Raw genomic sequence first — 23,343 nt, forward strand, 5'->3', positions numbered from 1 at the left:
GCTTTTATGATCCTCAGAGCAAACACAGCTCTGGCCGATCAGAGCAGCTGGGTCTCTAATCCCAGGGCTGCCAGGGTCTGGAGTGGCCCAGGGAGCTTCCAGAATGTGGCCACTGCCAGCTTTCCCACCTTCGGGAACCTTCTCCTCAGCCTCTCAAGACCTATCCGTGTGTGCCCCACGGGCTTTTCTGATGATGGTGGTTTCTGGCCGAGAGAAAAAGCTGATTCCTGTTTACACTCTGCAAGTGTTCAGGCTCTAGGGGCACACAGAACACTTGAGATGGTACTCCGGGAATCAGGAGCAGGAGGGCCCCTTCTCCAAGACCGAGGGGCTTCCCAAGCCAAGCCCAGGACTTCCTGCCCCATCGGAGTCATAAAAGAGTCATTTCTCGGATCCCTGCTAAACAGCGAACTAGTCAGTCCTAACTTAAGGCCAAGTAACCAGTGATCACCCAGCAATGACAGCAGTAATAACCGACACAGCAAGACGCGTTTGCATGTCCATCAAAGGCTGCTGGCATTTCCTGGGGCGCCGAGCTGATGACTCTACACCGTGCCTTCACAGGAGATGACGGCTCGCAGTGGGGGCCGAGACTCGTGGAACTCGCGGCTGGACACCGGCTCGGGACAGTGGGCAATTGTGTGAGGGCCCGATGAACGGCAGCTCTTCTCGGAAACCCTGGCCGTCCACTGCTGAGTCGCTGTGCTCCCCGAGGTTCCCTGCTCACAGCACTGAAGCCACCCCCGGCCACCTCTCACTCACTTCTCCCACTTGTAAAACGTCCCAGTAATGCGCATGTCCTCTGTCCTCCGTGTCCAGGTCACTCCTGACCTCTTCTTTTCTAAGTGTTGCAGGCAACCATGTCAGTGCTCCCTTCCTTCTGTGTTGTTGCTCAGTCACTCAGGCGTGTCTGACTCTCTGCGACCCCGTGGACTGTAGCACGCCAGGCTTCCCTGTCCTTCATCATCTCCTGGAGTTTGCCCAGACTCATGTCCATCACGCTGGTGATGCCATCCAACCATCCCATCCTCTGTCGTCCCCTTCTCCTCCCGCCTTCAATCTTTCCCAGCATCAGGTCTTTTCCAATGAGTCAGCTCTTCGCATCAGGTGGCCAAAGGACCGGAGCTGCAGCTTCAGCATCGGTCCTTCCAGTGGATCACAGTCCGGTCACTGGGCAGCTGCTGTGTGCGGGGCCTGGGGCGCCCCCTTCCCTGCAGTCCCCGATGATGAGCCCATACGTGGCCAGGGATACACAGAAGCCAAAACGGGCCGCTCATCGGGGGAAAAGGAGAGCACGGGCCTATGCTGTTTTAACGTCCACATAAAGGGCTGGTTTTCACCGGTATGTACGGCATGGGCGTGCTGCATGCTAACTCACTCCCTCATCTCTGACTCTTTGTGACCCCCTGGACTGGAACCTGCAAGGCTCCTCTGTCCATGGGGTTCTCCAGGGACGAATACTGGAGAGGGCTGCCATGCATGGCATACTTATCTATAAGGAAATCACCTTAAATTCAACTTCTTGCATCCAGACGCTACACACACCCCCTGGCCCAGCTCATAGGAAGGGATGAAGCATGGGAATGCTAAGGAAGGACTTGCCCAGGCCACAGTCCAGCTCCTGGCGGGACTGAAACCAGACCCACACCCGCACATGACTGAGCCCAGGCTTCTGGTGCTTTGGGGCGGCACCCGAGGACCTCGGGCCTCACCTGGCTGGCCTGGGGCCCCGGGGTTTCCTGGGAAGCCCATCTGTCCTTTGTCACCAATGGGGCCAATCGGGCCGAAGCCTGGAGGCCCCGGAGGGCCGATGTCACCACGGCTCCCGGGGAATCCGACACCTCCTGGGGGGCCACGCTCCCCTTTCAATCCTACTGAACCCTGGAGTGAGAAAGAGAGCATTATCAGCAGACATACCAGCGCTCCAACCCAGCGCACATTTCCCAGCATCCGCGGTAAATGAGTGACCAGGCTCTAACATGGCTGGGCTACTTATTCACCTCGACCCGTCAGCAAAGGTCAACCTGCAGTTAATCAACGAAACCAGCATTCTTCCATCTCAGCAGAGAAATCGCCCTGCCTGCCTCCCCCCAGGCCAGGGCACACTCCACAGAGGAAAGCATTGATCTCTGGAATCCTCTCTGATAGGGTGACGTGAGTGCCATTAGCTTTAAACTTCATCTCCCATCCAGCAGGTGGGCGCCTTTTCAGCTCCCCCAGACCCATCAGAAGACAGTGACCCCCTCATCATCTCGTTGTTCAAGGCAAGGTCCTCAGCTCCTGGGTTTACAGACCACAGCTTCCTCAGGGGACAAGAGACAAATCTGTCCATGACAATGACCGCCCCCCCCCCCCCACCAGTGGACACAGGCAGTTATGATACCAATGACTCGTTTATCTATGTATCCATCCGTCAAGCACTCGTTCAGAGTCTGGGAATCCACCTACCGGGGAGCCTTTGGGGCCGGGCAGACCCGGGTGGCCGTCTCTTCCGGGGGAGCCCGCTCTGCCTGGCATGCCGGGCTGGCCTGGGAAGCCGGGGTCTCCTTTGTCGCCCTTGAGCCGGATGTCGAAGTAGATCTCACCGGGTTCCCCCTTGGCTCCCGGCTGGCCCATGAGCCCCGGCGAGCCTTGCGGACCCTGCAAGAACAAAACCTCATGATGCCCCCAGCAGAGACGCTCGTCCGGAGAGCAAAGCAGAGCCAGCGAGGGGTCAGGACGCCCGGGAAAGTGGGAACGGGTGTAGTTTCCTTGTTGCCTGTCTGGGAGCCAGCCAGCAGCTCTGTGACCAAGCCCTGAGCTGAGCTCCCTGCCGCGTGGCCCTGAAAAAGCCTTTGCTAGGATCGCCGGCGGGGACACAGAACAGCAGCTGTCCCCAGCCCGTGGGCCAGGCCCCGGTGCCTTTCGTCCTTTCACAACCGCTCACATTGCCCAGAACAGGTTAGCTCTGCCTGGCCGGGGCTGGATTGCGACCCCTGGGCCCAGGAGCCGGAGCCGGAGCTGGGAGCAGCCACGTTCTCCAAGTCTGGCCAGCGCTGAAGGCACACAGCTTCCCTTCCACGCCCACGGCCCTAATTCCGGAAGAGATGAGAAGGTGCAGGGCACCTGGGCAGAGGAGACACCCAGGGCGAGCACCCGGCCAGCTCTGTAACCGTGATGCTAAGCCGTCAACAGAACAGGAGTGAGTTTCCCAAGAGACTATCGCTCAACTCCTGGAACGCGGGATCCTCAAAGGATGCCCACACCCCTAGAAGGCGCTTCCTCCAGCCTCCGAGCGGAGGGAAGAGCCAGGACTTCCAACGACCGTCTCAGTGAGCTGCTCTCTGAGAGGAGTCCCTGCTCACTAGGCAGGATTCACCTGGTTTGAGCCCCTTTCTGTAAACTCCCTTTGAAATGGTTTTCAGATGTCTGTGAACCACACGCGTGCACACACACGCACGCATGCACACACTTCTGTCTATGTGTAACCTGTGCTCCTCAATGGAGGGAGCCGGGGGGGCAGAGACACCCAAATCCACACAAACTTTAGACTCCATCACGGCTCCCATTCCCCACATGCCTGCGAGGCATCCCGTTCTGGGACAGCCCTGACCCTTAACCTGACTCCGCAGGGAAACAGCAGGAACGGCCGCTTGGCAGATGAGGAGCGAATATTCAGAGAAGGATTCGTCCAGGACTGCACGCCAGAAAGGGCTGATTTCCCGCCGCAGAGCCTGTCCTGGATACCCACCACACCCCGTGGGCCCCGGGGAGTTGGGTGTTACTAGGAAGGCCCGCCTCGGGCACAGACACGGGGGCTCGGCTCGGAGGGGTCCGGGGGCTGGCGCGCTCGGGAGGCATTGCCGTGGGGCTGACACGTGTCTGCTCATCTGGCCTCCGAGGAGTCAGAACAGTGCCGGCTAAGTTGTGGGGCGGCTGCTCCATCCAGGCGGGCAGTTACACCCTCTCAGAGATGCGGCCAAAGCCAGCCAGGGCTCTTCCAGAAGTCGAGAGGGGGGGCAACAAGGCTGCACAGCCCACTACTATTTAAAAACCTAACATTGAACCTCAGTTCCTTAATCCCACAGCCACACTTCAAGGACTCAGTAGCCACCACCGGCCAGGGGTGCCCACACTGGACAGTGCTGACCAAGGACGGTCTATCCTGGCAGAAAGCGCCGCTGGACAGACACCGCTGGTCGGAGCTGGCCCTGGGCTGGAAGGGCCCCTGGGAGCCGAGCACGCTTTGCTCAGCCCTCCTGGGGGATCAGGGAAGATGCTCAGCCTACATGTGCTGGTCCCCGCAGGGGCCACACAGTATTTCCACCAGCCACCCGCTGGGAAGGTCAGCAGGGGTCAGGGAAAAGTCATTACTTGGTTGAAAACTGCTGTGGTATTTTGTAGCTTTTTTCTCTCCGAGTTAATATTAGCTCCCATGCATCGTTCAGTTCAGTGCAGTTCAGTCACTCAGTTGTGTCCGACTCTTTGCGACCCCATGGACTGCAGCACGCCAGGCCTCCCTGTCTATCAGCAACTCTGGGAGCCTACACAAACTCATGTCCATTGAGTCGGTGAGGACGCCCGGCTAAACTCAGAAACCTCTTCAGACAGACCAAGGAGCTCTGTCCCCATGTTACCACGAGGCACCCTGGGGTCCTCCCTGCTCCCAGGGACGTTCACTGTCTGCTCATCTCTCCACTAGCTTTCAGGGCTTTGGGGGCAAGACCAAGGCTTCCTGTCTTGTCTCCATGTGTCTGTCTCCAAGAGGGAGATGCTGGAGGAAGGACATGCTGAACCAGAGACATCCGTCAATAAAAAATAAATGCCAGGGTAAGGAATGACAACCAGTGCTGCTGCTGCTAAGCCACGTCAGTCGTGTCCGACTCTGTGTGACCCCGTAGACGGCAGCCCACCAGGCTTCCATCCCTGGGATTTTCCAGACAAGAACACTGGAGTGGGTTGCCATTTCCTTCTCCAACCAGTGCAGACCTTCTCAAAACAGAAGCACCCTCCCATGTTATGTTATGTCGATGATTCACAGCTTAGAAATACAGTGCTTTCTAAGACTATGAGCACAGGGTGGGAAAAATACAATTTTTTTTTTCCCATACCGATGACCTTGTCAGGCATTAAGGGAGAAATCCAGGGTTTCTTTGAAAAGTGACATTTACAACCCAAGGACATCTCATGTAGTTTCTCTGCCACAGACCTTCTTAATCCTACACGATTTAAAGGTCTTTTGATTCTCATCCCCTAAGATAAATACTGAAGAATCAAATGCTGCCTTGGCAGTTCACATCGGCTGCACCAACTGGAGATCTGACGCCTTGCGCAGTCTTCTTCCAAAAAGTGGGCCGCCGTGGGAAAATTCAGGAGACGTTCCATCCGACCAATGCGGGTCATTCCCAGTGACCCCGGACCTGCTGGGGGCTGGGCGTCAGCATCTCAGCGTGGACCCTGCTCCCCAAAATCAAGCTCTCGGCCTTCAGAGGCCATGTCACAGAAACGCTACCCGAGTCAAGTGCGGGACCAGAGGGTTTTCACTAGAATCTACTTTCCAGTTTCCTCTCCTGGTCTGCAGAGCCTCCTTCAGCCTCCAGCCAAATTCAAAATAAGGGGACCACATTTCTGAGCTCGTTTAACCATGGAGCTGTGACACGGCGTCTAACAAAAGGAAAGCCATTATCGCCTCAAGTTATTTACCCACAGAACAGTTTTTAGAAGCGCTTTCCTTCTACACCAAGAAAGGAGCTCTGACGGACAAGGTACCGGGATTTGCCTTTTTGCTATACATTTTCTGCATTTTTTCTTTATCATGACTTCTCCTCAACCATCCCTCTTCATTTTTTTTCTCATTTTTACTGGGTCTGGGGCTGGATCTAGGGGCGGGTGTCTGAACTAGGTTCCAGGCAGACTTGAAGCAGGAAGTCTTTATTCCAGAAAGGCCAAGGAGATAAAGACCATGTCCAGACTCTGTCTGTGGCCTTCAAAGTGGTTCCGACTTTGATCCCCACCACAGTCAGCATTCCCAGCTTTGTGAACTTACAACTTATTTAGAAATATTTTAAACAATTGCAACTTCTAACTCAGCTCCCCAGGCACCGGGGAAGTTCTGGAGAGCAGAGGCCCACGATCTGACTTCAAAAGGAGAAAACCATTGAATTCCAGCTGTTTCATTCCTATTTCAACTCACTCTTGGCCTGGCCCACTCTTATAGAACCTTCCAGAAATATCTTTTTAAACTACAAATGTAATTTGTGCACCAAAAAAAGAATAATGCTAAAGATTTGATGTTCAATTTAGCACAAAAGAGAAATGAAAAGAAAAAAGGAATGAAAGAAATTGGAGAAGCTGGTTAATGCTTACTGAACTTAGAAGAACAAAGATGATATGAGAACAAAGTCCAAAGGTCTAAAAGCTTTAGCAGTGAAGCTGATTACATGCACAAAAGTCACGTCCTTCAATATTTAAGATCATTAGTATAATTTCCTATTCAATGACTCCTTTTAAAACAAAGTAGAAAGGTTAAGAAACTGATATTCTGTTTAAACTGAAAGGCTTCACATCTGGGATTGAGATATTGCCTTTTACAGGTCTGAAAAAGCATCTTTATAATAGAAGCTGGTGATAGGAATTTTCAAAATCTATGTCTGTAATAATGAGAATAAAGGAACAGCTCAGATTTCTAGAGGAAAGCAGGTCAGCTTGCCTCCATCCCCATGGAAACCACTGCTGCTGAACTACTCACTGAGGAGTTCTGGGTTATCTGGTGCAGGAGGGATGGTCATGCAGGAAGACAGTGGCTCAGCAGCCCAGCTTCTGCAGTGACCCTCGGTGGCACCATCGGCTGCGAGAGCTCCCAGAGGCCCCGTAGGAAAGTGCCCCCCAGCGCTGAGCTGCCCCTGGACACAGGTTATCCTGACCAGGTGAGAAGACCCGCAAGTTGGGATGAGGGTTCTGGACTCACTGCTTCAGCCCATGCCCAGCTCAGTCAGTCAGGGAGGACAAGGGGAGTCATTCTAATTGTTCCACAAAGCGATCCTTTACTGGCTCCCAAATGAAGCAGGAGTCCACTTGCAGATGCAAAAAGATAAGCCTCTGCGGGTTTGCTAGGTGGCAACTTCTAACACACAGGAACTCAGACTGGGTTACTCACAGGCACTCCTTCCAGACCATCCCTGCCGGGCAAGCCTCTGTCACCCTTGGCCCCTGGCTGTCCTGGGAAACCTTTTGTGAGAGATGGAGGGAAAATTCAGCACATTGTTAAGACACTTTCTAACAGCTCAAAATACTTCCTTTTTCTTCAAGATTCAAAAGCGCAAAGATTTTCATATAAAGTGGATGATGTTTTAAGAATCTCAATAGAGTAATGATAAAAAAAAAAAAAAATGCCCAAACTGGTCTCAGAAGCCGGGAAGTGACCCTGAAACCCTGACTCTGGATGGCTACAAATCCCTGCCCACCCACCCAGGGACCACTTCCACCAAAGCAGGGCGTGACCTCCTCGGAGACAAGGAAGTTTTCAGAGCTGTGCGAACCACCTGCTGCTACCCTTTCACTAGGAAGCCTTTCTGACACTGCATTTGTAGGCCGGCTTGATCATTTTCTACAAAATGGACAAATCCCAGACGGGCAGATCCACTCGTCACCTCTCGCGTTAGCGCTCCTGCAGACCGTCAGGCCAGGCAGCAAGACGCACTTCACTGCGAAGCTTCCAACCCCAACTTGGTCCCTTTCACATGGGGGTCTTACCTATTTCTCCGGGAGGTCCCTGTGGCCCTGGGGGCCCACGAAGCTCTGTTGTGTCACAGATGAGGCAGCTGTCTCCTTTTTGACCTAAAAAAGGAGACACGGGGTATTACGCGGGACGAGAGTAGGAGGCCCCGCAGCACAGTGGCAGGGCAGGAGGGCATTGCCCGCCCAGACCCCACTCCGGACGCACCCAGCTGCCAGCGGCCGTGGGTCCTGACACGGGGCCTGCCCTCTGCCCTCAGCATGGTCACAGGTGACCACGGGACCCTTCTAAGGAGCCCCATTCTTCTGTCCGGCAGAGGGACAGGCCCTGCCTCAATCCACAGTGATCCAGAACGCCACTCTGCTCATCAGCCTGAGATGACACGGCTGCATCCATCTGTCTCTTAATTCTGGAGCCCGCCAACATCCTTCTCTTTGACTTAGCATTTCTTAGCCAAGTGCCCCTCTAGCTCCGGGACTTTGAACCCGTGTTCCAGGCTGACAGATGACACAGGGGAGTAAAAACGCACAAAAAGCAAGAGATGACCTGACACAGAAGATGGATGATGAGAGGAACCCCAGAACTGCAAGATGGGAGGACACGCCTTTCTCTGGAAATGCGAATCTCTTGCATCTCGATTTTCAAACTATGCTAAAAGGCCTTTGGGATGTCTTAGCGTCTTCGTCCTAAACTTTGAATGTATCTAGGGTTTTGCAACGTACATGGTTGTCAAAATGCTAAGACGTTTTCCAGGCATTTGCACTTTAAACTTCTGAAGAGTGAAAATTCTCTGCAATCTAAAGCCAGACATGGGACCTAGAGGGATCAGTCTTGTGGGGGCCACCCTCTCTTTGGTCTGGGCAGTAAGAGCCATACTGTATAAATACCAGAACATCCTTGGTTTAGTCCACGCTAAGACAGGCCTGTCTGTACAGAGATGAGCCATCGTTCCCAAGATTGTGAGGGGATTATGCTGAGTCCTGGACCCTTGAAGAGGTTAAGATAAAACTAAGAGCCCTGGGTGGAGTTGGCCGACCCAGGAACTCAGAGATGCTCACACTGATTAAGGGAACTGAGCCTGAGGGGCGTGAACATCCTGTGTGCATGCTTGTGATCGGGCTGACAGCTGGAAAGATGCGCATTCCTGGAGAATGGAATCTCGGACTTTGAACCAAAGGACCTCACGGTCCTTCTGGGACCTAATCTGGGAATCTGGGAATCTAATCTGCTGACCACAGGGAGGGACGCTGACTTCAAGGCCCCCGTTGCCTCCCCGGTGATAACTGTCTCTCCAGCACCCAGTAATCTCAGCAGGGCCGTCGGGAGGTGCATCTCAGGAAGGGACTTTGAAGCGAGCTTCAAATGAAGAATGTACCCACTCTGCCCAAAGCCGGTACGTATGAAGGAATGTATCACACGCCCAAGCAGTCACCTTTTCTTGAACAATTAAACCTCTTACCTTTTTCTCCAACTTCGCCCGTCAACCCCGGCTGCCCTGGAATTCCGGGGGGACCCTGGTCACCTGGCGGACCGGGCTGGCATTCCACGATTCCATCTGAAATGGATTTTTAACAGTTACAGGATCACTCCCACCAGGCTGAAGCCAGGTGTTTTCACCGGCTCTTAATTCAATCTCTGTTACAAAATCAAACTATGTTCACGCTATCTGGCAAGTACTAGAAATCCTGCTGTGACTTGCTTCGACACAGTCCCAGTACATTAACTTGTAAAACCAGCACACAGACTGTCCGTCCACTCCCCATCACAAGCCGTCACGGCTCAAGTTTCTACTTTACACTTCTAACATGTATTTCAGCTTTTGAGCCCCGTCCTGAACCTTATTTCTTATTGTCTTGCAAAGTACACACCATTATCCTTACAGATTCAGAAACTGAGGCTCAAAGAGTGATGGTCTGTCCATGTCCTACATCTGTGAGGTCAACACGGACACCTGAGCCTCTGTGCCCTTTTTTCCTGCTGAGCAGACTCACAGCGAAATGCTCATTATTTCAGAGGGGCACACTGCCCGTGGGAAAACACCCCTAATTGTTCCGATTCAATCCTGAGCATCACTGGCGTGAAGAAGCATGAACGTGAACTGCGGTGACACAAACACCATCTGTTGTGGGTTCCGGTAAAAAACAGTGTTGCTTCTGGACACACACAGTGACAGAGTTAGCACTTCCTTCTCTGGCATCTTTGAAGGAAAAGGACAGAGCGAGCGATTAAGCTCAGGGATGCGCCGGTCCCTCGTCACGACCGAAGCCCGGACATCCACGGCTGCAGCTCCTGCGTCCGCAGCCCACACACCAGCTCCGTCTGCGCCAAACTCTCATTTAGGAATCACCGCTTAACACACTGTGATGTGCACCACCTAATCTGCACACCCTGGAAAGGCCAACTGGGAAACCAAGAGGGTAACTACAACGTATTCAACCCCCGCACCCTGCACGGTTCTCAGCACCCAGAAGTTCAAGTCTTTCCATAAGAGGTGTTCACATTTCAGAACCGGCAGAATATTAAGAAAAGGCTCAAGATTTCTCCACGGCTGGCTCTCTCACCAGCCTCTTTGCCGATCACTCGATTTAAAACTACACCCCATGGCCTGCCTGCCCGCACCCTGACCTCTGTCTTCCCCTCCCGACTTCGTCTCCTCCTGAGTCTATAGCCCCGGCTGCCACCCCACCAGCTACTGATTTATTTGGTCTCTGTCTCATGGTTCACGGCCCAGGAGGTCAGGACCGTTTCGTGGGCTCTGTCACAGGCTCAGGGTGGCGCCTGGCATCGTAGGCACGCCAATGCTTGTTGAACAAGCAAGTGACCAGGGAATGAGTGAATGAGCACCCAAAGGCCCTTCTGATGCCCACAGGCTTCTCTCAGAAATGCAGAGAAACATGCCTTTGTGGTGCGTGCCTCCGCTATTTGATCTTCATTCTCCACGTTTCACATCAGAAGGGGCGGGAGTCCCCGTGAAGTCATAATGGATGCACTGTCGACCCATTAACGAGGAAACGCGCGCCTCTGGGCTCGCAGTGAGGCTGCCCGTCTGGAGGCACTCATGCCGTCCAGGGCGTATCTGGCCTCCGCTCGGAGCTTCATCCACGAGAAGTCCTTCCGGGGAGCTGGGTCTGCCCTCTGGGAGTCAACCATGGGCACCTCCGGGAGCCCCTTGCAGCAGCCCGAGAGGCCACGCTGCAGTCGCTCTGCTGGGCACAGGCTGGATGGAGTCAGCTCGGCGCACTGGGCCGTTAGCTCAAGTCCCCTCGAAGGTTCTGACATTCTGCATAGGCTGGATGGAGTCTCAGCTCAGCCCCCTGGGCCGTGAGCTCAGGTCCTCTCAGAGGTTCTGACGCTCTGCACTGGGGCTACCTTGGAGCCACAGAACACCTTCACTGAGCCTACAGGTTTGTCTCTGCTCAGCTTTGATGGCGGACAGATGAGAAAAACCCAGGTAAACTACCGTTCGGATTTGAAGCCACTTACCATGTTACCCCACAGACAGAGCAGCCCCGTCTCGTGTGTGTGTGTGTGTGTGTGTGTGTGTGTGTGTGTGTGTTAGTACCGGCTTGTGTCTCTAGATGAACATGCCAGTCCCAGGAAGAACGCTGTAACTCAAACAGCCTGCTCTCTGCCTTCAGACGCTGGCTAAGCCGGCTCTTGTTTCTCCCAGCCAGGTTCATTAGTTTATGTGCAGCATCCTTTCTGAGGTGACTGACTTGGCAAAGACACCCACGTGAGACGCAGATAATCCGTAAGTCGCGGGACACCCAGCCTCTGGCTCGGCACGTGAGCGCGGGCACCCTCCCAGCCCCACTGAGCCCGGCCCGCACCCATCCTGGACGGGACGCCATGCAGGATGCACCCAGAAGGTACTCACTTGTGTGGCCCGGCTGCCCGGGGGGCCCGGGGGGGGCCAGGGGGGCCGGGAAGCCCGTCCCTTCCACTGGGTCCCGGCAGCGACACGCCCGGCAAGCCCGGTTCACCCTTCTCTCCTCTGTCGCCGGGGAAGCCGGGGGCACCGATCAGCCCCGGAGTCGGGAAGCCTGGAAGCAGAGGAGACCCTCACGGTCACAAGACGACAGCAAGTCTCAGGAGAGCATCACTGGCTCCCTTCGCCGTTCTCGGGAGAACGAGCAGCAGACCACCGCTGGGCGCGGGCTGCTCTAACAGAGAAGCGGCACCAGCTTGTCGCACGTACATGCAGCTGGGCCAGGGCTCCCTGCGAAGGCCCTGCAAGGCGCAGGGGCTCACAGTGCAGGCTCTCACAGCCGCGCATCCCCAGCAGGTCAGACAGAGGACGCTCCCCGTCTGCTCAGAGAGGAAAGGCACAGAAACGCCGCTCAGCAGAGCAGACGTGGTGGGAACTGGGCCGGAACCAGCTGAGAAGGAGTCAGGACGAGGAGGCGGCCCTGGGCAAGAGCGCGATGCCGAGGCGGCGGGCCGAGCGAGTGCGGGCAGGCAAGCTAGGCCACCCTGAGTTTTGTGGGGACAAGATCGCAGGGGCCTGTGACAGCCCAGGGGGGTCTGAACGAAGCACTCGGGACCCAGCGGTCCAGGCGGCCGTGGGGAAGCGACTGCGGCTCCAGAGAGTGAACAGCCAGCCTCCAAGAGGGGCCAGGGGAGGTGACCCTGAAGAGCTGGCCTGGGCAAGAGCTCTGAGGAAGGACGGCTGGACCCGGACCCCAGCCGTGAACCTGAGCCCCAGTGAGCCGCAGGAGGCAGGGAGGCCGGGGCCTCCACAGTCAGCAGAGGGCAGGCGGGGCCGCCTGAAAACAGACAAGGCCAGAGCAGCTTAAAAGATGGTTTCTAAAAATCACAGCTTAAGATGCTAATGGGGTCAGATAAGAGGCCTGAGAAAGTAGATTTGGCAAGAGAGACAGGAAGTGACCTGTTTGCTAGAGCACCCGGGAGGTCCAGTAAGCTTTCTGACCAAGAAGACGGGGTGGGAAAGATGGACAAGGATGATCTAAGGGTAGATGCCCACAGCTGAGCAGCAAAAAGGTATGCAGGGCACTGAAGCCAGCCTTCTTCAACAGTGCGAATGGTTGGGGGGTGGGGGTGTCTGTTCCCGTAAAAACAAAGGAAGGGGCTCTGGGAGAACTTTCAACTTAAGGACTGTCAGGAAGGGAAAAATAAAATAACAAAGAACAGTAAGAATTAAAAATAAAGAACAAACAACCGAAACCTCAGTAACAGTGCCAGCGCTCCGTGTGGGGTCAGTTCCGGGGCGCGCGGGCTCCCGGCCGAGCACCCATCACCTCCGCTCTCTGAGATGCATGCAGTCCACACAGACAGGCCTCTGCACTCCAGGAAGTGCAGCCCCCAGCCTCCCATGACTCGGCCGTTAGAAATGCAAAACTAGCACGGAACAGTCACAGACTTAGCATAAGCTCCGTGACGCAGCAATCTCCCAAGAAGCGAGATTAAGGCTGATTAGATTAGTTAGAAGAGGTTTCAGCTTTGAGTCCGGTCTCAAGCTGAGGCATTCCAGACAGATGGCAAGGGCAAGCGAGGATGCCTGGTGGTGGGGTGGGGGCGGGGGCGGGGTGGTCTTCAGAAAGGCGACCATACCTCGGGGAGCAGTGGAAAGGCAGGCTGTTAAGTCAGAGCCAGGGAGAGAGGAAATAACATGTGTCAAAGTACCTGCTAACATGCAATTTACAAAGCAAACACTGACTCAGGAGCACATCTTGTTTTCAGAGCTAGAAAAATGTGCAAGAAAATTGCTAACCATTTTATGCAAGGATCTAACCACCGCAGAGGATAAACAGTGTTCACAATGGAAACAGCATAGAAAGCATACAAATACTCAAAAAAAATCAGTTAAAGATGCTCACCTGGAGGGCCTGGCTGGCCGGGTATTCCTGGGAAACCTACAAGGAGGCAGAGAGATGGACGAACTGAGCCTGGTTCACTCGAGGTTTGAGATGTGAATCTCTGTGCTGTGGGTACCCAAGGTCCCGGGAGCAGGGAGGGAGGAGGGGGAGGGAGGAAGGAGGAAAGGAGGAGGAAAGGACCTCACCTTTGGGACCTGTCTCCCCTTTCGCCCCTGGACCCCCTGGGTACCCGGGCTCTCCTTTCTCTCCCAAGGGTCCCGTGCCAATAACCTGAATTACAGAGGAAAAGATCATCACACGGCTCGGCAGGGGCTGGGGGTGTATGTTATAGCACAGACAAAGAAACACACAGTTTTTATTATTTCAAGACATGTGAAAGCAGAGAAGCAGCCCTGGGAGAAGAGGAGGCGGGGGGTGGTACGGAAAACAGGACCACTGCTCTCCCTGCAGTGAACTCTGCCAGGCAGTTCTGCTTCCTTTCATAATAATCTGCTTGGCAGAGGCTTTACCACTGCAGTCAAGTTAGAAATATATGAATTCTGAGGTTTAGGTAAAGAATATCTCAACGCTCACACAAGCTGCAAGAAGAACAGACTTCTTAGAAGAGTATTATCAGAAAAGTTGCCTAAAATTTCCTCAGGAATTATGTAACAGGAACACTCAATTTTTTTTTTAATTGGAAGAGGTCAGAAGTGGGGACTTTTTTAAGGCCCTTGGAATATGAGACAGGAAAAAGGCTCTGTGAGCATCAATAAATAGGAGGAACCAGTTCACCCCAATTCTGAGTTGCCAAAATTCGAGGACAGGGTACCTACTACCCTTCAGATACAGTTCCTCTGGAGCAATTGATGATCTGTTTCTCTGATTATCTTTTTCCTTACCAGACCTTTTCATTTAAGTTTCCAAATGTGTTGCTAATAATGTTATCCGTGTGCAATTCTTTTCATTTTAGTCATCACAGATAGGCAGAAAGTGTCCAAGGATGATAATGAGTATATACCAAACACCACATGATACAAAACACAAATTATCAGTTCAAATTACATGCACCCCCTACGTCAGCATCCCTCTAGGAAGGCCGTGGAGCGTGTGGCCGAGGTGACAGGTCAGCCTGTCTCTCTCTCCCTCTTTTCAAACCACTTCACAGATAGCAAACGCCGCTGGTACTCACAGTTCCAGGCAGCCCGGGAGGACCTGCTTCACCTTTCTGTCCCTGAAAGAGAAAAACAGCTTCACTTGTATTTTTTTTTAATTATAATGGTTGCCTGGAAATTTAGTCTAACCCACTGGACCACTACAGAAGTCCTACACAGTAGTTTTTAAAAAAATAAAAAATAAGTGAAATAAAATGATATGAAAGCTTAGGGTGGCTAAGTGTATTTTCTTAAAGAAATCATTTTAGTTGAGGATTTTAGGTATAAGACTGTCTAAACCTGCATTGGAAGTCATAGTAAAAGGATACTTGTGTTTTTCCTTTCCCTTTAAGATCCAGCATGACTTGAAAACATCGGGTGGATAAATTCTTATCACTCTGAGGCTTAATTTAACATATATTAGATGAAAAACTCAAGAACGAAATCCTTTTATATCTAATGTTCTTATGTAAGAATTACAATAATACTTTTAACAGTCCTAAGATATGCACAGTATTTCATGAAAGCATATTTTTCACTTACTTTTTTTTTTTTCATTTTTTTTCCTTCTAAGCTAAGGCTTTAAACTTATGTTAAACCAGAATTAGCATGCTTTGATTTTTCTTATTTGAAATCAATAAGAGATTTTAGATATATCTATGGGACTTTAAAAAACTCTTAGCTAATATATTCTAAACAAATTTACCTTTTATAGCCTACAAGAATTGCCTTTCTCGTAAAGTTACAGCCTTAGAGAAAGACTTCTCCCTTTCTCACGGGCTTTGCTAAGCAAACCCTGAGGTTCTCTCCCTACTGTTAGAGATGAATATTTCCAATCCATTTCTTATTTTAGTGGAGATCTACATTACCTAGTCTCATGATTCAAACAGAAAAATAAACCCACACAAAAATAAATAAATAAATAAATAAAACCACAGTTTTCTCCGAGTATCAGACTGGTAAGTATTTAAGTCCAATAACAAGCAGATGTCAGATGGAAGGGTCCCCGGCTGATGAAGTGTTCTTTCTTCTGAGGGCAATTTTATCACATGTGGCAAAAGCTTCCCCAGAAATGGGTCTAAACATTAACTCCAAAATTATACATTTTAGGAATTTATGGTGGGAAATGATCAGACGAGTGGATAAAGATACTTAAAATCAGAAAAATATGGAAAAGATCCAAATATCATGCAGAAAAAGGCATGAGCATCCCAAGTGTTGATGTATAACCACATTTACAATGCTGGAATATATCCTCACTATGTCATCAAGGGGAAAAGTCAGCTAAATCATGCAGTCCCATTTTTTAAAAGCTCATGTATATGTGCATACATGGGACAATTATGAATTCTGACCATTTCTGAGTGAATCATAGAAAAATTACACAAGTTTTCTTTTCTATATCTTCCTGCATTTTTCTTTGTTTCATAATTGGGGAAAATTAATCTACTCCAAAAAAAAACCACACTAAAAACTTGAATGAGTGGAACATTTTATATTTTTTTCTTTAAAAACATATGCACACAAATAGAACCACTGAGTTGTGCTTTTCCTCACATGGAACATACATAATTTCTATTCTTTGAGTGCATGGCCCTTTATTCTAGGAAAAACTTTTAGGTTGAGCAAAATAAAGGCAAAAAACAAAAAGAAAGTAGGGTCGCCATTCACCTTCAAACCCTCTCGGCCTGGCTGTCCTGGGTACCCCGAATCGCCCGGAAACCCCTAAAATGGGACAGAAAGCAACAACAGTTATAAGCAAGTAAGAGCAGCAGCTTGCTTTTTAAAAATCACGGAGAAATACTCACTGGGCTCCCTTTTTCTCCTTTTTCACCATCTTTTCCTGGTTTTCCCTGTACAATAAAAATTTAAATATTAGTAGTGCACACATACTAGTAACAGCTACTCTCTAACACCACGGGTCTGAATCAAACACACGTTATTACACCGTATGGGTCCTCGGGGTGAGCTGGCCATGCTACAGTAATAAGTCAGGGCAGATTCATTAAATCACTATGAGCCGAAAGGGCTATGACAGTAGAAGACTGAGCAATGTTTAACAACTGGAGGTTGATCCTCTCCAAGTCTCCTACGACATCATGACGCCCAGCGGCAGAGCTGACACCAGGGAAGTTTTCCGATTGGCGAGCGGGTGTTTGGCAGCTGATAACACCGCTGCTTCACGTTCACAGAGGTTTCCACGCGGCGTTTCAGGGAAGAAACTGAACTCTCTCAGCTGTAGGAGGAGGTGGGTCTCCTGTCACTGGACTCGGGGCGTGGGAAGCGTCTGAGCACTGGACTCCCGGATGCTCTGAGCAGGTGGACAGGTGGCTTTTGGTGAGGGGCCAATCGAGATGGGGGTGATGGAGCGGATGTGCTCTCTTGGCGGGAGAGGGGGCGGTCCTCTGAATAAGCCTCAGCTCCGTCCATGGGATTCTCCAGGCAGGAATACTGGAGCGGGTCGCCACTGTCTCCTCCAGGGGATCTCCTGACCCAGGGATGGAAGCCGTGTCTCCTGCATGGCCGGTGGCTTCTCCACCCGCATCACCAGGGAGACCCTCCTCTAATGCTGACTCCCTCCTACTCCTGCTCCCAGGGCTTCAGAAAGCCCCCTGCAGAGCCCTTGGAGTCTATGCTCCTGTGACCCTGTGATCCTGGGAATGGGGGAGAAAAGATTTCACACTAGGAAGGCGAGGACTTCAGAAGCACTTACGCGAGGCCCTGGTTTTCCAGGTTCTCCTTTCTCTCCAATGCCTGGCATCCCCTTAACAGAAAAAAAAAAAAAAAAACAGAAAGGGTGAGATTCGTTCGTACATTTAAATAAACTACTAAATTAAGTAAATGTCACAAGGAAGGTGAAATAAGCTTGTAACCTAAATCCAATACATGATGGTCTTTCACACAAAATAATAATGATAAACAAGACTTTAGTGCTTACCTGAAATCCAGGTTCACCTTTTTGACCCTAAAATAAGTTATAAAAGAAAAGATGAGTACTGTGTAGTGGTTACACGAACAGGTACAAGGGAAAACACAGCTTTTCCTGTTCCAGTAACCAAGAAATTCACACTGGTCTGGAGCATTCACTTCTGCCACTGACTGGGTGATGGACGTAAGGATGGCATAGTGAGCACGCCTGGTCCACGGGCCTGGACCCGAACCTCCCCCGCCCTCAGCTGGCTCCCCCTGCAGCCCCGGCCGCCCCCGCCACGTGACCCTCACATGGGAGGTCGGCCTCAAGCCGGTCTGGCTGCAACCCGGAGCAGCTGTCCCTGCTCTCAAGAGGCTCACTTCTCATATGATGGGGAGTCCACACCCCTGTCTTCCAGGTCAGGGTGAACAGAACCGGAGAAACCGAACTCTGACCCAGCCTGTCTTTATGCCTTCGAAACCGTTCAGGATTAGGAAGGCAGCGCTCACTGGACACAGTCCGCCCTTACCTTCTCGCCCCGCATGGCCGTGTCTCCTTTCGTGATGACTTGAGCCTGTCCTGGTAATCCTGGGGGCCCGCTCACCCCTTGATCACCCTGATGAGGCAAAAATTGGGGTTAATTGGGCATAAAAATAAGTATACCAGCAGGAGAAAGGCCGAAGGGGGAAACACCAAGAATGGAACCGTTTAAAAATGTGACTGTGTTGTGTTGCAGCCTGTCCTCGCCTCAGCAGAAAATCAAGTTTCCAAGGGAACACGACCCACCAAGGATAGAAAGCCAGGAGAAGCCTGTCCCGCCCCATGGTCAGGGCGGCCGCCACCCCGTAACAAGGGAACTTGAACGCCTGGAGGACACAGGGATGTGTGCACACGTGCACAGACCTTGCATCACGACAAACAGCACGCGTAATACAAACGGGCACACGTAAGCTGGCCTGCCACACTTGATGGCGTGGAGGAAAGGACCCCGGCTGCCTCGCGGTGCCTAGAGGGAAAGCTCTCTTCGTGTAAACCAACACGGAGAGAAGCGTCAGGGATTCCTTCCTGGAGGCCCCGCTGCTGGAAGCGGGAAGTACTGAAACCTCAGCACCACGCAGCGACCGAGGCCCAAAGACCTACACCGCGTCCGCCGCAGAATCCCTTCCCTCTGAGGTTTACGAAAAGGCAGGGTGGAAACCTGGGGTGAGAAGAGGAGGCCCACGGTCGCCCACTCCACTAGGCCATCGTCGGCACTGGCTTGGGAACCACGCGCTGCCACAGTCCCAGCCCCCCGGGCTCGGAGCGCGTTTCACCAGCCGGGTCCAGGCAAAGTGGCGGAGGCACCCCCAGGGCATCAGGGGCCCAGGGCCGGCCTCTCTCTCGCCAGGATGAGGCTGCCCGTTCCAGGCTGTGCCTCCCTGCCTCCCAGGCTCTTCCCCTCCCAATCGGGGACAGTGGCCTCATCCTTAAGCGTTCAATATGGTTGTGCCACTAACAGCCACGTCCTACACTTGACACTTTGAGGGTGAAGCCCAGCTCGGGCTTTGTGATCAACCTGAGGACACTGTGATCGACCGCTGTCAACAGAGAGGAGGATTAGTGGCCTCGCTAAAGCTGTACCTGAGGGTCAGACCCCACACGAAGTCATCTCAGCGCATTCTAGCCGCGATCTCCAGGAAAACACTAACATACACAAGAACGTTCAGAGCAGGGTGACCGCGGTCATTAAGGGTCCCAGAGGCAGAAACCTTATCCTGCTTAGACCTGTGATTTTGGCCATGATAACGCCCCAAAGCAAAGAGCACTCACCTTTTCACCTTTCGGCCCTTGAAAGCTCAAGCCCATTTGCCCCTGTTGATGAAAAGACAGGCTTCCATTATTAGCATTGTCTACTTTGTTTAAAACCATCTAACAAATATGACATGAAATGCAACAAGATGGTACATTTAAAGCAATAGCTTTGTCCCATAAAGACATAATATTGATATGTTCAAGAAAGCTGTGATCATGTTGTATTCAATGTCTATTAAAAGCTTTTCTAAAGTATTACTGAAAAAGAACCCCATAGAAACCATTTTTAAAAATTGAAGATTTTTAAATTCTAGCTTTAGAAAACTAAGGAAAAGATCAATGATTCCATGACCAACAGATGGATAGGAGGAAAGATCAATAGATCAATAATTGACAGATCAATAGATGAGTGGATTCATTGACAGAGAAGTTAGATAGATTGATGGACTGATGGATAGGTGAACAGACATGTTAAATGTAGAGATAGATATAAAACTTATAATTCCCCAAAACACTTTACAGAGACGTAGAGAATGAGTTACAGCAATGTCACGACAGCCTCACACTAACACCAAAGGAAGACAAATGGAAAACAATCTTTACCTTTTCACCTGGAGGGCCAGGCGGGCCTGGAGGACCCTGGAAGACAGAGCATTTTAATTAAATGTGGCTCACAACCCTGGCGTGCTTTTTTGTACCAAAGCTATCTTCAGATGCCGTGGTTAACGTGACAGCTTTTAGCTGTTACATGTCCTTCCTGTACTACAGAACTGTTACCCTTTGGGAGCAACCAGAAATTAGTCCAAGATAATTACTAACAGGGATGCAAACCTCTCAAAATCCCAAGGGTTCCCTGTGGAACCCACAGATCTGAGCATGCACTGGGCAATCAGACCGTGGGTGGACCCACCACCAAATCCCCAACAAAACTTAGTGAGTCCAATGTGGAAACCATGTTGGTCCCCTTTGGAAACTGTGGTTGACCTTCAAAAGCTAAGTGAATTCTTCAAGCGGGTAGACTGTATGAAGTTCCAAACCTTCCCGTGTTTGCAAAAGAACTTCAGAATGCTTTTCATAATCATGAAAAAGGAAAAGCTAGTCATTCTTTCCTCCCGAATCAAGTCCATTTATTTACAAGAACATAAAAGAGATTACATCTGCAGGAATGGATAGAATTGCCACATCTGACCCCTAAAGAAGGAGCAAATTTAAAAGATAAGCCTGAAGCATCTCTCCAGGACTCTCAGGCAGGCTCAAGTGGGGATGGCGTTCTCACATCACCCATTCCTAGTGAAAGGGGCACTCCCAAGTAAGTGCTGTTACATGAACTCTCTCGCTCGCTCCCAGATGGTGTGAGTAGGAGGAGCTGATGCTGCCCTCCTGTCGAGAATCAGCAGCGAAGGAGGCTGAGAGCAGAGCAGAGCCTCCTGGAAGCTCAGCTTCCAGTCCCCACTACGAACAGAGCGCAGCCTCCTCACAGCCCGGGCTGCGTCCACAGCCCCCAGGAGAGCAGGCTCCCGGATGGGGCTGTGTTCCCACGCGCCAAGGTGCAGGGCAGAGCCTGCGCGTCCGTCTCTGCATCCCCCACTCACGGGACACACCGGCATCCTCGCAGCCCCGCAAGTAATTCACGTGTCGCCCGGGGGGTGTCTCGGCCTGCGACATGTGACATCTCTTTATAACCCTCTCCCCACGGCTCTGGGGGCGCGTGGACCATAAACAGAAATAACACCCCCTTAAGACAGAAGCTCAAAGAGAAACTAATAAGAGCCCACTGCGCTGCACTGAGCTCCACTCAGCACTCTAACAACCTGCGTAGGAAGACTCTAAAAACGAGGGGATACGTGTACAACTGATTCTCTTTGCTGCATGTGATGTGCTGAAACCAGCACATCATTGTAAGTCAACCACACTCCACTAAATAGAGAGCGACAACATTCTGTAAAGCAATTATCCTTCAATTTAAAAAACAGACAAATTTTTACAAAAAAAACAGAAATTCATTCTTGAATCCGAATTGAAAGGGCTCACCACTGTGTAAAGCTTTCTTGTCCCGCTTTTTATTTTATCTTGGAGCACGGCCGATTAGCAACACCGTGAGTTTCCGGTGGACAGCAAAGGGACCCAGCCATACATGTGCATGGTGTCCCCTCTCCCCCAAGCTCCCTCCCAGCCAGGCCAAAGCGTTCATGCCATTCTATGAGTCTTCACACTTCAACACGGCTGTTCTCTGAATGACAGCCTCAGAGACAGACTCCCCGCTCCCAGACTTACTGGTGGCCCAGTGAATCCCGGGGGGCCGACGGGGCCTTGCAGTCCTGGCAGACCTGGTGAACCCTGTAAATCACCGAGAAAGAGGAATTAAGATGCAACCCAGGCGGAGACTCAGCTGGTGCTTGGAATTATTCAGCCAGTACTCACAGGTGCTCCCGGCTGTCCAGGAAAGCCTCTTTCGCCTACCAGCAGGGTCCCTGGTATATAGCCCAGAATCTCACCTGGATCTCCCTAGGGGATGGAAGACAAGAGAGTCACAAACACTGATGTTTATGGAAAGATACTGAACACCCGTGGAGGAGGGGGCATGCACCGCCACTGTGGGACCAGCCCAGGTCTGGGGTTCAGCCTCCGCCCATGCTTGGGATAAACCGACTGGCCGGCTCCCTGGTCACTCATCTCCATGACCAGCACGAGGACAGAGCGTGTGGACAGCTGAACGGAAGGATGTGGGGCGCTCCCCGTAACGGGCCCCGGGCAGGAGGGGGTCTAGACAGGGGCCCAGCGCTGGTGGAAAGGCTGTGCCCACCAGCCGCTCTCGCAATAGAAGGGTCATCTTTCCAGACAAGACCCAGCGTGGCCACGTTCAGAAAAGCAGGGAAATGCATTTTAGTGTCAACGCGGCCTGGCCCCAACGCCCAGAGACTCGGGCAACCAGCAGGCTGAGGTCGACGGGGAGGTCCTTTTCAGACCGAGGTAGACATTTACATCCGCAGGTGTGAAGGACTAAAGTAATAAAGCAGATGACCTTCCACACTGGAGGAGGAGGGGCTGGGGGCCACCCACCCCAGGGGTTGAGGCCTTAAGAGGAAGAAAGACTGACTCCCAGGAAGAAGGGAGACTGCCTCCAAAACCGGACCCACGCTCTTCCCTGGGTCTCCAGCCTGCATCCCTCCCATTCCGACTGTGGACTTGCGACCCTCAGCCATGCACCTCCCCAAAATAAGGAACCTACTTTATCTCAACATATTGCAATTATATATCAAAATACATAGAATTAGATTAATATGTAATCTAAATATTAGAATAATAAGTAAATATTAGAGGACAATGTACACTGTACTATGTATTACACAATATATAAAACATTTTACATTATTATACATGTATTTTAATTCTCCCTCCCTCCCTCCACCCATCCTCATATGCGTGTGCTGTATACATATGGTGCACACACATTGCACAAGCAGCCCCTCGCACACCCCACTGGCTGTGTTTCTCTGTGGAGACCTGCTCACAGCACCGCCCGGAGCTCTGGACAAGGAGCTTCAGGGACCCACGTCTGTTACATTTCCCCCTCACACTATGCTTCCCATCACCACTTATTTCCTATGAAGAAATGGACCTGGTGTTGAAGCTTTAGACTCTAAAATTTAAGTCTGTGTGCAGGACTTCAGTACTCTTTTAATGGAGCAGAGTTTAGGCAAACAGGTTAACAGGCAACCGGTCAACCAAAGTGATTTAAAGTAAGTTTATTTTTTGTGGCATCTGTTTTACACAGACGCCTGGAATGAGCCCAGTAAGATAAAACAACGTACCTTCATTCCCGGTAATCCTGGTGGTCCCTAGAAAAGAAAACGTTGGCATTAGTTTTGTTTTCCTCAAAAGAACATTAAGATATGGGCGGGGGGAAGGAAAGGCAATTGAATGAGAAGAGAAAAATGGTCACACCCTTATCAAACA

The 23,343-nt window shown here is 51.5% G+C and overlaps 1 protein-coding gene across 1 annotated transcript in view; it reads right to left on the bottom strand.

Moving 5' to 3' along the window:
- Window positions 1–23,343, bottom strand: part of COL4A1 (collagen type IV alpha 1 chain) — a 133,609-nt gene that overhangs the window by 26,919 nt on the left and 83,347 nt on the right. Inside the window, 20 exon segments of the mRNA XM_043892467.1 lie at window positions 1,713–1,881; window positions 2,449–2,640; window positions 7,136–7,206; window positions 7,732–7,815; window positions 9,174–9,269; window positions 11,592–11,625; window positions 11,627–11,757; window positions 13,552–13,587; window positions 13,737–13,821; window positions 14,723–14,764; window positions 16,356–16,409; window positions 16,493–16,537; window positions 17,398–17,448; window positions 17,623–17,649; window positions 18,125–18,211; window positions 19,405–19,446; window positions 19,990–20,025; window positions 21,661–21,723; window positions 21,808–21,891; window positions 23,199–23,225. Of these exon segments, the coding sequence (XP_043748402.1) occupies window positions 1,713–1,881; window positions 2,449–2,640; window positions 7,136–7,206; window positions 7,732–7,815; window positions 9,174–9,269; window positions 11,592–11,625; window positions 11,627–11,757; window positions 13,552–13,587; window positions 13,737–13,821; window positions 14,723–14,764; window positions 16,356–16,409; window positions 16,493–16,537; window positions 17,398–17,448; window positions 17,623–17,649; window positions 18,125–18,211; window positions 19,405–19,446; window positions 19,990–20,025; window positions 21,661–21,723; window positions 21,808–21,891; window positions 23,199–23,225 (1,456 nt within the window).

Source organism: Cervus elaphus, chromosome 30 (genome assembly GCF_910594005.1).
Source record: "Cervus elaphus chromosome 30, mCerEla1.1, whole genome shotgun sequence".
NCBI classification, from domain to species: Eukaryota; Metazoa; Chordata; class Mammalia; order Artiodactyla; family Cervidae; genus Cervus; species Cervus elaphus.